At 41.0% G+C, this 15,972-nt stretch overlaps 2 protein-coding genes across 6 annotated transcripts in view; one reads left to right on the top strand and one right to left on the bottom strand.

Moving 5' to 3' along the window:
- The window catches only part of CIMAP3 (ciliary microtubule associated protein 3), a 33,822-nt gene extending 31,328 nt beyond the window's left edge, over positions 1–2,494 (top strand). For all 5 annotated transcript variants that reach the window (XM_077119923.1, XM_077119921.1, XM_077119922.1 and 2 more), the window contains one exon: positions 245–2,494. Coding sequence is in view for 4 of the 5 variants with exons in the window: in XM_077119921.1 (XP_076976036.1) it covers positions 245–313 (69 nt within the window). In the remaining variant the exon portion in view is untranslated. The remainder of the gene's footprint in view (positions 1–244) is intronic.
- On the bottom strand, positions 2,113–14,537 carry LOC143649869 (acidic mammalian chitinase-like). The gene is made up of 11 exons (XM_077119920.1): positions 14,483–14,537; positions 14,160–14,189; positions 13,069–13,273; positions 12,676–12,732; positions 8,143–8,308; positions 7,111–7,235; positions 6,366–6,489; positions 6,017–6,199; positions 5,212–5,328; positions 4,048–4,186; positions 2,113–2,735 (listed from the first exon to the last, which is right to left on the bottom strand). The coding sequence occupies exons 1-11, from the start codon at positions 14,505–14,507 to the stop codon at positions 2,344–2,346; spliced, it is 1,563 nt and encodes a 520-aa protein (XP_076976035.1). The 5' UTR covers positions 14,508–14,537; the 3' UTR covers positions 2,113–2,343.
- Between the last annotated feature and the right edge of the window lie 1,435 nt (positions 14,538–15,972).

Here is a 15,972-nt window from a genome sequence, read left to right as displayed (position 1 = left end):
CATTTGGAAAGATAATTTATACAAAAAATTATTAAATGATCCTTAGTGTAATATTAACCAGAATGAGCTAAGAGAGGGTTAGTATATTTACAAATGTTGACTCACTAGGGCTGGATAACTGTGGCATTGGGATTCAGCTGAGCTTCCCAGCTATAATGTGCAATTCTAATGTGCAGACCTAGGAGGACCAGTGGTGAACAGTTCTCATCAGACTATGGATCTAGACAATATTCTTTCATTGCAGCTATCCACAGACAAAGATTTTAGGAAGCACCGGAATCGCGTGGCCTACTTAAGCCTGTATTACAACTGAGAGGTGGTGACTGCATTCGCGTGCTCCCTCCTAACCACAGAATCTCCAGAATTGAGGACAGAGCTGCTCATCCCTCTTCATTGCTGTGCCCCTCTTCTCTGCCAGCATGGGGCACAGGGAGGGGCAAGGGGCTCATTCTGCTGCGTGAGAGCATAAAAACCAGCTCAGTGTGTTATCTTCATGTGTTCTATGGTGTTTACATAGGGCGATGGGTCTGGAGTTTCTTATTGGGTGTTTGGTGGCTGACTTCATTTTAGTTAAATACTGGCGGGTCCCTGCCCTCTAGCTCTGATTCCTGGACACCAGTTTTATATGTTCAGCCCTGCAAGAGGAGGCCTTTGGCTACACCTATCAAAGGTTTGGATGGAATTGGGGTTTGCTTGGACTTGTATTTTGCTTTGCTAGATACAGAGAATACTTCAAGGCAAGTTTTAAGAAGTCTTCCAAACTTCTTAGTCTTCCAGTGTGATGTGAGAAAGTCCTGACTTAGTTGCCTTTTCCAGGTTGATATAAAACTCATAGAACCAAAAGCTCCCCCTTTCCCATTACATCATCTACCTATATCTATTAAACATATATTATTTGAATTCCCACTATGTATCAGGCAGAGTGGTAAGCACTGGGAATATAGCAATTATCAAAATAAACTCATCCTCTGGCTCCCTGGGCCTGGACTCAAGTCTGAGAAGCACCCACCCCCAACCCCAACCCCAGGTTGCTAGTGACTTAAGCATCCTTCCCTGTTCTTAATGATCTCCCTGAAGCCTTACAAGTGAGTCTGGAGGTATAAAGGTTAGAACTCAAAGCAACTACATTCAAAGTCCTGACCCAAGCACTTTGGCCTAGTAGGTAGACCCCTTTCCTTCCAACATTAAGTGAATTAACTCAAGTAGAGTTCCTTCAGGATGGACACTAAATGCGTTCTACATTGTGTTCAGTGAAAAGGTCCTTTAGCGCTCACTTTGACTTCTTGGTAATTACCAAAAAAGGTGACAAGTCTGTGATCTGTCTGGATACCAAAAAGTGAGAAACTGCTAGTGGCTACAGAAAAGCTTTGTACTTTTCCACTGTTGGTTGGTTTACAGGCAGGTGTGACTGTAGCCTACTGTAATCTCTCAGGGCCACCTCATGGGACATGTTAGCTGGAAATGGGGGCAGGAAGATGTGAAACCACCTGGGCATAGGATGCTGAGGGACCTATTTCCTTAAGGGTCAATAATAGTGGTGATGGATGAAAAAGTATTGGGAAATCAAATTGGAATATTAAGATAATGTTAGCAATACCGCAGGCTAGAAACTCTTGGCAATGCATAGGTTTCATTTAATCTGGCAATGCAGTGATTTCTATTGTCTTGTCAAGAGGTGTTAATTTAAGAAGAGTCAGGATTAATTTTTACCGCCTCTCCCACATATCTCCTGGCCTTTGCTACCTTGAATCCATAGCATGTGTCTGTGCCTGCCCCCCTCCCCAGGCACGTGGTTCATTTTTGTTTTTGCTTTTGTTTTTGTTTTTTACGGGGGGGGAGAATGATAATTTAGCATTCATTTATTTTTTTCTGATTCAGGGTCTGGGCCATTTTTTGGAGGATATTGACAGAGGTCACAAATGACTTTGACACTGATGTTTGATACATTTGTTCAAGCTTTTCTCAGGGAGGGGAACTTTATCTTCTAAACTAGTAATCTTGTTTGATAATGATAAATTTTCACTATAATTTCAGTTAACCTTCAGGATCTCTTAAAATGCTAAATTGTTTATACAAATACTTAAGAAAGACTATAAATGAATAACCAAAATCGATGATACGATGCCATATTTATTTTGCATGTGAATTTGGTTCAAGAGGTTTACAGTGTTTTTAGGTTTTACCATAGTCAAAAAACTTTATTATAATGAAATTTTACTGGATTAGGATTTCCCATGTGATGAATTGATATGATATATAGATTATATGAAAATTGGAGAATGAGATTTGTCATGGAGCACAGGAGAATCTGGGGCAAAGTAAGATTTTTACCACACTTTTCACTTAAGGCCAATTGCAACACGTGCAGTTGGGGTCAAAGACCAGACCTTGGGCACACTGTTGGTGGAAGGACCTGCCTCCTGCACACTGGTAGAATTTAGTCTTGTCTTCAGGATCACTATAGATGCCATCTGGTTTGCCAGTACAGAAACCTCCATCTCCACCATCTCCACCGCTGTCCCCACCATCTCCGCCATCTCCACCGCTGTCCCCACCATCTCCGCCATCTCCACCGCTGTCCCCACCATCTCCGCCTTCTCCACTGCTGCCGCCACCACCACCACCTCCACCACTGCCGCCGCCGCCGCTACCTCCACCACTGGTGGCACAGAAGCCTTCACTTCTTGGTATCACAGGTTGTTCATACCAGGTATTGGTGGCTGGTGGGTTACATTCTAGAAGAAGAACAGAATGAGCATTTTAGAGCACTTATCATAAGCTGTTTTCATAAGTACAAGCAGCAGGCCATAAACTTTCCCCTATGTGAACTTGAGCCCCATCAGGGTTCTGAGTTGTAGCTGGGAAGAATGTCACAAGGAGTCAAATGCTCAAAGCAGGGGATAGGGGAACAGGCCACTGGAGTCCCCTAGAAGACTGTCAAACCCTGGGATTCCTTTCTAGTTCTACTCTAGGAGAAATGGACCTGGCCTACACTGATAATGCAAAGGATTTTTTTTTTGGGGGGGGGGGCTAATTAATATTTGCTTTGTAGAGGAGATTGATCTATTTCTGTCATAAGTAATATATTTGGGTTTTCTTCATCTTATTAAATCTTTCTTTCACAAGGAATATATTTGGATTTTGTCATCTTATTATGCTTTGATTCTTATATTTTATTTTCACTTGTTTCAACTTTGTTTTTCACTTTTTCCCTCTGATGATTCAGAAGTTTCCTATTTCATCCTACTCTACTAATAGCATGCTTTCGACCACTATAATTTGCTTGCTCTTACCTACTAGCTGTTTGATCTGAGCAAGTCATTTTATAATCATCTCTTACAGATTTTTGCAGTTCTAAAAATCAATATATCTGTGAATTTCTTCAATTTCCTTAGAAACGAGACATAAAGAATTTATGTTCTCCATTGTCCCACCAACCCCACACCATTTCTAGCTTTCCCTCCGGAATTCTTAACCCAAGGAACTCCCAGGGCCACTTTAAGAGCAGAAATTATTTTTTCATATTGTTGACTTACTGACAGAGGTGAGACTCTGTCCCTGCCCTCCTTCGCAGCTTCCCTTCCGCCCTTCCTCACCAGCACCCAAACCACAAAATTTGTGCATCTGAGGTGGGTAGGGAGGTGACTGAGCAGGCTTATTTCTGAGTTAGAATACTAGGTACCTCAGTGAGGAAAAAAAATGGTCTTGCTTAGAGATAAATGCCTATTCATATACCAGATTGATTTTCAGGATATTGAATTCTTCCCTAATAGCCCCAATTTTTCTGAGCACCAAGGCCCACCTCTAGCATATAAAGCATATTCAAAATCTTGTGCCTGATAGCTACTGGAGTTAGCACTGGCCCTTTGACTACAAACCCCATTTATGAAAATATATATTTTTGTAACTTTGTCCTTTTTCTCAGGTGTGAGGTCCTAGAAGTTCAATGGCTGTCTCTATGCACTCTGGCCTTTCTGCATTTACCATTCTTTTCCATCTTGACCTGCATCCTCTTTGAAACAATGTGTTAGACAATATGTGAAATACCTGAGGACAAGCCTAGGAGTGACTTTAGTTTGCCTATGAGTGGGTATTTGCCCTCGTTGCAGAAGGAACCTAAGAAGTCATCCAGATCAATGGCCCAAACCATAGCACCACCAAAATTGTTCTCCTTGAGAAAGTCGACCTGTGGACAAAAAGAGTGCTTAGTAATCAGAATCAGATGTATCTGCATGACAAGCTGACAGCTGAATGTGTGGTGGTAGGTGGTATTAAGAAGAGAACTAGTTTATTATTATTATTATTATTATTATTATTTATTATTATTATTAAAGTGTGTGTATCATGTGGATTCAAGACATATGATTGACTAACTCAGTTCCATTCTCATTTCTTTCTCCTAATTGATAAACTCGGGTAATAATAATAAATAAAGTGAATATTTATTTAATAGTGGTATTCCAAGGTAAGCTTTTTATCTCACTTAATCTTCACAAAAACTGCAAGAACACATATACAGATTTGTCAGAACTCATCTGGACTCAGACTGGGCATTTAGAACCAGGTATACCTCACTCCAGAATCTGAGCTCTTAACAACCATGCCATACAGTCCTCTTCCTCATCTTGTCCTATTTCTTTCTTTTTACTGCAATTCTGTAAACTTGAACCGACAGAGTAGCATAGTGGAAAGAACCTAGGCTCTGAGCCAGACAACATGTCCAATTTTTGCCTCCACCATTTTCCAGCCACATGACCTTGGTCAAGGCATGGCCTCTATGATCCTTAGCTCACACATCTGCAGCAATGAGGACATTTTCCTACTTCACTGGACTATGTAAGATAATGGTTGTAAAGTATTTAGATTAAATGTAAGAGATTATTTTTATTATTATCCTTGAAGAGGATGGTCTCAGGAGAGCCTTATAACCATTCACATGGATTATTACAGATACATCCTGGATAAAAATGGAATAAATTTGAATCACATTAGAATATTCTAATGTATATCAGGGTAGTCTAACATATATTGCATGTTGTATATTATTAAATATCAAATTATATTTAGTCGTATTGTTGTTCCTGTCTCTGGGGAAAAGGTAAGTCAAATGCGTATGTAAAACCTTGAAACCACCAATCTTAGTCTAGCGGAAGCCTGATGAACTTAGAATTCAAGGCCAGAGTTGTATCTTTTTTTTAGCAATGCTCATACCTTATACCCATAGCTCTCGATATTGTCATAGCCAACCCATTCACTGCCCTTGTAGGCATATGGGACTTTTTGGTCTTCGATCCAGGCACCTGTGGCTCCACTTAAGAATGTGCATATCTGTGACAGAAATGAAGAAGGTAGTGTTGAGCACGTCACAGATCTATGTCATGTATTAGAAGGGAAAGGCCTTAAGCAGAAGGAAAAATAGAAATGGAGAGGGATGGAAAGGCAGGTATCATGAAAACTTTACTTAATGAAATTGTTTCACAACATGAAGACACAGTTTCTATATAAATCAGGCTATAAAGGAGTGAGGTTCTAACTAATTCTGTACCCTGAGGTTATTTGAGAAATGTTTAGCATGGCCACAGGTACTGTGGGCATTCTTCCCTCTCAAATCTTTGGCAAATTGTGTGAATCATTCACTTATTGGTCTCAGAATCCTCTGCACAGGATTTGAGTAAGCACAATTGATTCAAGTTGGAAAGGAGAAGAAATTCTTTGTCATCCCTGGGCTGAACTATTTACGTCCTTCTCCAGCTGTTTACATGGATGCAGAGGCATTCAGCATTACTTTGAGGCTGTGGAAAAGATGGTGTTATTTTCTTCAAAACCATAAAAGGGGACTCAGGTTGAATATTTTAATGTGAAAACTTCCATAGCCCTGAACTTGCCTTTTTTCAAGCTTTTGCTCAGTTATGAGAAGCTAGGGTGTAGGGACTTGGGAGAAGAAAGAGTTGCTGGTAAGTTGAAAATTAAATTTTCCCCAGGGTATTTTTAAGCCTAAATTAGCCATGTGGGTTACCTCATAGTAAGCCCAGAAGCCAGCCTCACGCGTATAAGGACCAGATGACCCTGCGCCAGAGACTGGGGCACAGACTGAGGTGTCAGAACTGGTGAGCCGGAAGGTCCTTCCATAAGTGGGGAATCCCATGATGAGCTTCTCTGCAGGGACCCCATTGTCTCTCCAATACTTCATGGCATATTCCTGAAGAAGGCAACATAGACACTATTACCTTACCAATATTTGTCACATTTGATTGACAACCTCTAGCTAATTGTTCTCCAAAGAGAAAACTTTAATATACAGCCAGACTCTCCAAATCCTCCCACTATCTCCCCTCTATGTATGACTTGAAGCTTTTCTTTCTTACACAGTTGAAGTAGCGCAGGTCACCTTGATCCTTGGATCCTACATGCAAGGGACTGTTGTGTCCTGTACATGTGTCCCAGCCACCATGGAAGTCATAGGTCATCACACTGATGAAATCAAGGAGCCTGGAAAAAGAAACTTTGAGTCAACAGGATCCTGGTATCATTATCTTATAGACAGTTTAAGAGTAAGAGATGGTAGCAGTGGAAAACCCAATATGTCAAGTAGATATCATATGCCCCCACCAATGATGCATTCCATGGAGCAGGTCATCTTCTAACCCTACAAGGCTAAGCAGGAAGTCTCCTCATCATTTTGACAAAAACAGGGCAAGCCTAAAGCAGAAAGTTAGGAGATGTGGGTTATTAGAGCATATGTCTCAGAAACATACATCTCTAGGGCCATGGGAATCACAGGTGAATGACCTTCTATTACTTAGCCAAAAATAGCTATCTAGATTTTATAATCTTTTTCAAAAGAAACTGCTAATGACAATTGCTGTAACAAGGATTCTCCATGGTCTCCTACCATATTCTTCTTCTTTCCAAAGCCCACTCAACCATAGTGAGAATCTAAAGAGGCCACCACCTTATCCTAGAGACACCAAGTCCCCAGATCTCTCTGTCAATTGAAGGTACCAACTTTCTCAATACTGTAAGTTTTCATAACCACTGGTTGTAATGTTCCACCAAAAAGTTTAAGAATTTTTGCTGTAGGATTTGGAGACATTGATAGACCCAACATACTTCCCAATCTCTGCAATTTCATATCCTGCATCAATGGTCCCTTTGCCAGCAGATACAGCTGCTGTAATAAGCAGCCTGGGGCGTCCTGTTTCTTTAGCCTCTTCTTCAAAAGCCTGTAACATTTCCTGGAGAAAGAAGAGAGGGTAGATTCAAGTGGCCATCTTCAGTTATCTGTTTCTTATAGTATTTACTTCTTGAGCTTGTTTCAAGCTCACAGCAGTTTCTCCTTTTCTAGAAATAACCCCGAATATACAGGGATGGGCCCTGTAGAACAAAGAGTAAAAGTGACTAGCGTTCCTGAATCCAAGTCACATTTAATGGCAATTCCAGAGAAAAGGGCCAGGAATTCTAGTGGCAGAGGTTTTAGATGCTGCATTGCCTACTCTCACTTCAACTTCCCTTTTTAAACTCTAGACTTGTTGGATTTCATGTATAGTGTGCTAAACTCCTTCCTGACTCCTGGCCTTTGTGATGCTATTAGCACTTCCTTAGAACACTCTTCTCCCTATTCTGTGTGGCTAGCTCTATTCTTTATACCGCGGCTTAAATGTCTCTTCCTCTAAGAAAACTTCCGTGGCTATCTTATTTGTATCCGTCATAGCTGGATATAAATAATTTACAATTTTTAATTTTTTTTTCTTTTGGTTCATATCCTCCACTATGTTGTAAGCCACACAAGAGCAGGGATCAAGTTTGTTTTGTTCACTTCTCTCTATATAGTATGAAGTAGAGTGCCTAAATCAGAGTAGGGTCCTCAGCAAATATTTAATGAATAAACAACCGACACAATGAATGCTCCCTCATTCCCAATCGAAGGACACAAATATCTGGGTTCTTCCAATAAATTCTCTTTGGGCTTTAGCTAGCTGAAGAAAGACTATTTCTGTTGCTTGCACCTCCCGAACACCTTAACCAATGTATTGTCTGAGGGCAGTACCCTTTGCCCTATTCCCAGGAAATGCAGCTCAAGGAAAATCCACTAAGGCATCTGCCTCTGTACAAGATGACACAAGACTAGTGCTCTATTCCCACCTTAATCAGAATGGTGAATCGCCGCTTGTCCTCAGGTGGGCTTCCCCGGGAGCCCGGGTATTCAAAGTCCAAGTCAATGCCATCAAATCCATGTAGACGGAGGAAATCGATGACTGAACAGATAAATGTCTTGCGGTTGGCAGCAGTGGCAACCATAGTGGTGAATCTAGGCAGAGAGCTTGGCTGTGGTCACATCAGCAGACCCCAGGAATCCTCCCCACACTATTTCTGATTCCAAGTTTTATTATGCATTTCATAGTAGTTTCTGCTGAACTTTTAGTTGAGATAAGGGAACTCAAAAATGTTAATCATGGTAAGTATTTGTTTTTGTTTTTGTTTCTGTTTTTTGCATGGGCAGGCACTGGGAAAGGCACCCAGGTCTCCGTCATGGCAGGCAAGAACTCTGCCTGCTGAGCTGCCATGACCCCCCGGTAAGTGTTTTTATAGTTTAAAAAAATACATTCAATTTCCTTTATTTACAAAAAATATTTTCCTTGGAAGTTGGATCTAAGTAAAAAAAAGTATTCAATTGAACAGTATTTTTCTATTTATAACAGCAAAGTTAGATGTACATTTTCTTTATTAACGAGATCTTTCAGGGAACTCTAGTTCAAGATGCTATATTTCTTTGATTCTAAGATGTTCATTCTTTTATGCTTACTGTTTCCAATATTAAGATGTGACTTCTAATCTGTATATACATTTAATAAAGTGCTTGTGACACCCCCCAAAGAATATATTTTTAAATTTATGGTTTTTGGATGGATTGTATGGTGTGTAAATAAAACTGTTTTTTAAAAAATTTATGCTGGTGCCTATAGTCAAAGATGCTTTACTATTTAGAAAATTTAGTTCCTTTGCCATAGTCAGGTATTTTACAGTCTAGAACTATATCTTTAAGTACTCTAAGTTTGTTCATAATTAAAGTAAGCCTGTGATGAATCCTTTTTAAAGTGGGGAGAATTGTGGGAAGATGTTAGAGTAGGAAACTCCAGGAGTTAGTTCCTCCACTAGAACAACTATTAAGCATGCAGAAACTGTCTGAATATTTCGAAACCTCAGAATCCAGTAGAACGCTACCCAGCATCTGTGAAAGAGCAGGAGGGAAAGGCTGACAAATTACAGTAAATAACTGTAATTTCTTGCTCTACATGACAGTTGCTGGTGGCCATCCCCCACTGTAATGGCATCTAGAAAGGGAATGAAACCCACTTCCCCAATATCGGGGGGTGGGGGAAGGGGCATGAGCCCATTATTGATTACTACTTTTGCTTAGCTACTCCTGATCTCTGGGTGCCCAGCTCTGAGGACAGTCTTTGTTTCAACCAATCCTGGATAAAGGCAGTGAAGCAGACTGCAAGATGGTCCACTTCTTCAGAGCTGCAGAGGATAGTTGAAGGACTGCACTGTAGTTCCTTCCTCATCCCTTCCCCAGGGTGGTTTGAACCCAGGTGCTCCATTTGTGGGTCCCTGGCCTTTTTCTGGTTGGGAAAGTCTAACACAGAAAACTCCACTCTAGCATGCTCTCCCTATCCCAGAATTTACCCTCCAGGCAAAAGCAACTTGAGATAATGAAAGTAGGATAAGAAATTATTGAGGTGGATGGCTTGGGGCAAAGTCTTAATCTGCTTTAAATCCTGCAGTGAAAGACCTTGGAGAGATCTTCAAGCAGATCTGTTGCTAGGAGGTAGAGGGGCATTCAGACTCCTATAAGCAGGGCAACTCCTAAGGCTACTAGCAAGCAAAATCCCAGAATAAGACACAGACTCAGAAAAACAGGTCGGACCCTGAACTTTGCATTTGTCTTGGGCCAACATTCTTGAAAGGAGGGCTGAACTCTGACAGAGAGCCCCAGTCAACACGAAACCAATTTCCAAAGACAGTGAAAGGTGGGTTTTTTTTGTTTGTTTGTTTAGATTTGCTGGTTTGTTTTTTTACCTTCTGATATTCAAGAAAACCCTCGTCAGCTGGTTATAAACTCAAGAAAGAAACATCTCAGGGAATAAACCTCAGAATTAACACTTAAAATATTAAAATATATACACTACAATAAAAGATTACCAGACAAAGAAGCAGGAAATGATGGCCCATCCAGAGGAAGAGGATGAAAATTCAGAAAACATCAACAAAGAAGACCAGACTGTGGACACGCTGAAAAAAGTTGTTTAAAAACTGATCTTCAGTATGCTCAAGGAGATGAAGGAAAATACGGAGAAAAAAACTAAAGGATATCAGTAAAACAGGTCATGGAGATGAAGGAAAATGTGGAGAGATCTCTAAAGGGTATGAGGAAAACAATGAATGAACAATATGGGAATCTCAATAAAGAGAAATTTTTTACAGTAACCAAACAAAACTATTGGACCACAATAACTGAAAACAGAAATGCCCAGGAGGGTTTCAATAGGCAATTAGAGCTGGTAGAAGAAAAAATCAGTGAACTCAAAGATAAGACAATTGAAATGAATTGGGCTGAGAAGCAGAAAGGAAAAGGAAGTCTAAAAAGCAAAAATAGCCTAAGAAGCCTGTGTGACACTATTAAGCATACTAATATATGTATTATAGGAGTCCTAGAAGCAGAATAAAGAGAAAAGGGGACTGAAGGAATGTTCAAAAAAATGACAGAAAACCTCCCAAAAATTTTAGCAAAAGACATAAACTATGCCCACCCTGGAAGCCACGAGAACACCAAACAGGATAAACATGAAAAAAAACAAAGAAGAAGAAGAAGGGCAACAGTGCTCAGTGGCAGAGTTCCTGCCTGCTGTGCTAGAGATCTGGGTTTGATTCCAGCACCTACCCATGCAAAAAAAAAAAAAAAAAAAAAAAAAATATATATATATATATATATATATATACACACACACACCCTGTCACATACTGATCAAACTGAATGCAAAGGACAGGAGAGAGTTCTGAAAGGTACAAGAAAAAAAGCAATATATCAGTCCCAGTTAGATTGTTTCAACTTCTCATCAGAAACCATGGGGGCAAGAAAGCACTGGGCTGAAATACCTCAAGCACTGAAAGAAAATAATTGCCAACTAGGAATTGTATATCCAGCAAGACTGACTGAGGGCAACATCCTTTGCTATATCCCCAAGAAATGCAGCACAAGGAAAACCTACTAAGGCACCAGCTTTTCTACAAGATGACATATTAAATCCAAGGGATAAGATGGGGTTAGGGACTAGGGATTTAAGACTTAAAATGTGCAGAGATTCTATTTGGAATGATGGAAAATTTTGGCAATGGATGCTGGTGATGATAGCACAATATTGTGAATATAATTAACAACACTGAATTAAATATTTGAATGTGTTTAAAAGAAAATTTTAGGTTACAGATATGTTACTAGAATAAAAAGTTATTTTAAAAAGCCCATGGAGCTGCACAATACAGTGAACCCTAAATAAAACCATGAGCCATAGTTCATAGAACAAATATAAAAAAGTGCTCTCATCAGTTGTAACAAATGTACCAAACTAATGCATGGTGTTAATAATAGGTTGGTATATGGGAACCCTGTATTTTATGCATGATTTTTCTGTAAACCCACAACTTCTTTAATAAAAAAAAGCAAGGGAGGGGGGAGATCACACCCTTTCTAATTTATCTATTTTTAAAGGTTTGATATTTCATATCTTCTAAATGTGTTGTTTTTTTCTTAAGTGGAGTTTAATTGACTAACACAAACAGTGTAGCTTGAAAAGGAAAAAAAGAATTTAAATGCTCTTTGGAGTTTTTTGGAATCAACTTGCAAAAATTTTCTAATAAATTATATAAGTAAATGAGTTGTGAGCAAGATTAGAGAAAGATATATTGGTAGTGTGGAGGCCCTTCAAGCAGAAGAAATACAGGTTAAATGCCCTAGGTGAGAATTAGTTTGTTGCCTATTAGGAAATTGCCAGGTTTACTTGACCCATATAGTGAAATTAAAAACTCAGTTGCAACCTGTTCTATCATTGCACTGTTACTGATGGCTACTTCTGAGGAATGGGGAAGGGGCAATTTACTTATTGTGTCATATGCTTTTGTACTGTCTGATCCTTAAAATAATTATGAGAAGTCATTGCTTTCATAATTGAAAAAGTTACTTAACACTGACTTAGTCAACATTTTTACATACAAGTTGTCTAATTTTCACCATCTTTTTTCCAGTCTAAATGCCCCTAAGACCACTTATCTTTTCTTGCTGTTTCCCAACAGCAAAGCCTGTGATCCAGCCCAGGGCTCCCACTGTGCTGAAACTCTTCTCCAACACCAATCTCCATCTCCACCACTCATTGTTGTCTATATCCTTTTGAGCTTTTTGACTATCTACTCAGTATGTACCATTGTTCCTTCTCCATATCTGTGATAGCCAGCCCTTCCTGACTGCAACTATCAAAGTCCCCTTCACAGTTTCCAGCCTCCTTCCCCCCTCAAATATTCATTTCACCTCCTCTTCTGGCATCATCTTTTCCCATCCCAGTCTGAGGAACACTTCCTCTTACTCCCACCCTCTTCCCCAAGCCATGGGAAGGATCTTACTTCTGAGTGCCAAAGTTCCAGCCACCAATGGCCAACAAGTTGACCAGATCTCCATTGCTGCAGAAAGAAAGAGGCACATTTAAGAGACATCTATGTGTGTCTATATGATACAGACAGTAGGAAGCAACTCCTCTCCCTTCATTCCCAACTCTCTGAGAAAGAGGCAGCTTCCAACAATCTGTAAAGTTCCCATAGCAATCTACCCATGTTTGGTTTACACCATACTTAACCGTATGTGTCAGAACTCTGCATATTCCTTTCAAAAAGAAGCTAACTGCCAATAATTTTGCCGCTAAGAATTTTATGATATTTGACAATGAATTGGAGACTGAACTTGGGCCCTCCATTGCCCCTCCCCATCTCCCACTCACTGTGGACTCAATTCCTACTGACCGTTCTTTCAGGGCTCGGAATTGAGGATACAGGACATCAATATCATTCCATTCATAAGGAGCAATCTTGTTCTCATTCATGGTGGCAAAGGCATATATCAGGTGTGTGCACAGACATGGGTCCACATCCTTGGGGAAGTACTTGGCCGGTTCTGGTCGGTACTGAGACCAGTTGGTAAAGTAGCAGACTAACTTATAGGCTGAGCCTGAGAGAAGAAAGCAACAGTCATGTGGCAAGGCTCCATGCCTGTCTATTTCATTGGTGATGACTAACTATTCAAGGGTAAGGGTTACCTAAGAGCATGGCATATTCCTGGTACATGCTGCTACTCTCCTTTCTTATGCCTATGGAAGACCTTGCTAAACAGTCATGGTACTATGTTCAACAGAATCTGAACATGATCTAAGCATCTTTCATGATCTAGAAAGCTATAAATTGATCAAGGTCAACATATAAAATAAAATCAATTTCCCCTCACAGAAGCAAGTGCTCAGGGTTTCTAGACTGTTTGAGTTTATTATCAATAAAATAGCTACTTTTTGTACATGGCATATGGTGTGACCAGTGCTTCATTTAGAAGCATGTCTTATTTTGCTTAAATTTTAATTGTCATTACAACCCTGTGAGTGAAACATTACTATCTTTGTTTTTAATTAAAGCTCAGAAAAATCGACTTGCTCAGAGCAAGGTTAGGATTACTACAATTCATCTATTCTCCAAATATTTGCTGTGAATCTACTATTTTCAGGCAATCATTCTCCAAAACTCAAGTTCTTCCCATGAACCTCTGTTGGGTCCCCCTATATGGGCCTTAGTCATGTCTCATATGCATAGCCCAGTGCTCAAGAATTAGAAAAAAATGGAAGGATATCTGAAGGAAAAAAGATAAAGCAAAGTATAGACTATTTGCTAATAGAGACTGTACCACACATGGCATTAGGATATAGCTATAAAGTCTTGACCCTGAATAGTAATGAAGGACAGGTCACTTCCCCTCTCTGCCTTCGTTTTCTCTTGTGTAAAGTGGGGTGTTTTGGATTATGTTCCCTCCCAGCTCTGAAATCCTGGGACGAGAGGTTGTTATTCCTTACCTAGTTGCACCTGCAGCAGAACAGCCAAGCCTGAAACAAAAAAATGCAAAAACAGTAAGTCTTCAGATGGGCTTCCCAGGTAAGAAATGGTGCTACCCAACAGAAGTACAGAGCTTCAGGAGCACAAGGGAACTTTGAAATTGAGCTTCTCACAGATTCAGGAGCCCATTTCATCATCTCCAGGCTGAAGCTCAAGTCTGGAGGCAGGAGAGGGACCCCATGTAGAAGCCTTACTGAAAGATATTCCTGTCCTCCCTCCCCATTCCCAAAGATACCCCTCAGCCTATGGGAGGGAAGAAGGACAAAAAGGGTGGGAGACTCACAGGCCCAGAGCAGCATCCTCCCCATTGTGCCTCCACACCAGCCACCAAATTCAGACTCTAGACCCAGCCCTATATAAAGGAGAAACCCCTTTTATCAGTGTGGGAGCAGCACAGCTGCCACCTTGTGATCACAGGTCCACAGGGCACACACGTGCCCATCTCCACCCATCCCAGATTCCTGAGAGTCAACACTCTCACCCCTACAGGAAAAAGAAGCCAGCAAAGCCCCATCACCAACCCAGTGCTGGCTGCCAATGGCAAAACTACCTGCAATTGGATAGCTCAGCCCTGAGACCTAGTCCCTTTCCCCCTGGGGATATGGAAGCCCCACGAAAGATTGAATGGCACTTTGCTGGAATCTGGCTCAGGAAAGTGGTATGATTAGCTCTATTCATCATCTCCCCCTGGTCAACCATATTTTTGCTGCCACAGTCCTGGAGGGGAAAGAGAGGGAGAGCCACGGGATACTGCAGTAGCCAGTTTCCTTTCCTTATTCCAGCCCAGGGTAGTGATAGGGAGAGGGCAGCTGCTACCAAAGGAAGGTGAACCTTGAACACCTGTCCCTCTTCTCTTCACCAGGAGAGGGTAGTGACAAAGAACATTAGACCTATGTATTAGTGCTATGTCCTGACACCTTAAAGAAAACTGACTAGAGTGAAGAGGACAGGGAAGGAGAGGTGTGGTTGTGAAAGTAAGTCATGGGAGGCAGGAGTTGCAGGTGTCAGGGTCAGTTTTATCTCATCTTATGGCCCCAAGGCCATGGATTTGTTGCTGCCAGCAGCTGTACCCATTAGAACTGGGGCTAAGCCAAGCAAATAAGCATGGGCGCAGGTGCAAGGTCAGTTGCCTGCCTTGGCCAAGCCAAGAATTTCCTCAGTGCATCTAGCCTAGCCTCCTTTCAACTGTCTCAGGAAGTGGTTGATTTGTTGTCCCTGAGGGTCATGCTCGTCTTTGGATCTCTGGCATCTAGCACAGATACGCACTCGATAGAAGTTAGATCTGGTGTCAGGCAATTTTGCAACCAAATATCTATCAACCAAGATATTCCTGACACCATTATTTAATGCTGTCTAACAAATTATTCTAAAATGTAGCCACTTAAAACAGTAAGAAATAGTTATTATCTCATATACTTTCTGTAGATCAAGAATTCAGGAGCAGCATAGCTGGATGGTTCTGGTTTGAGTTCTTTCATGAGTTTGTGCTCAAGGTGTTGCTGGGTCTGCCATCAATTGAAGTGTAGAAAGGGTCTAGAAGATCCACTTCTAACCTGACTCACTTACACGCTGGCAAGTTGGTGCTGTCTTTTGGCAGGAGGCCTCAATGTGTAGGCCTTTCTGTGGGACTGCTGGAGTGGCAGCTCAGAGTAAGTGCTCCAAGAGAAAGCATGGTGGAATGCACTCCACCATTTCCACAATATCCTATTGGTTACATGGGCCGGTCTTTTTCATTGTGAGGGGACCACACAAGGGCATGAATTCTTGGAGGCA

This window comes from Tamandua tetradactyla, chromosome 11 (genome assembly GCF_023851605.1).
Source record: "Tamandua tetradactyla isolate mTamTet1 chromosome 11, mTamTet1.pri, whole genome shotgun sequence".
In the NCBI taxonomy this organism is placed as follows: domain Eukaryota; kingdom Metazoa; phylum Chordata; class Mammalia; order Pilosa; family Myrmecophagidae; genus Tamandua; species Tamandua tetradactyla.
This window is presented reverse-complemented; position numbering and strand designations above follow the sequence as displayed.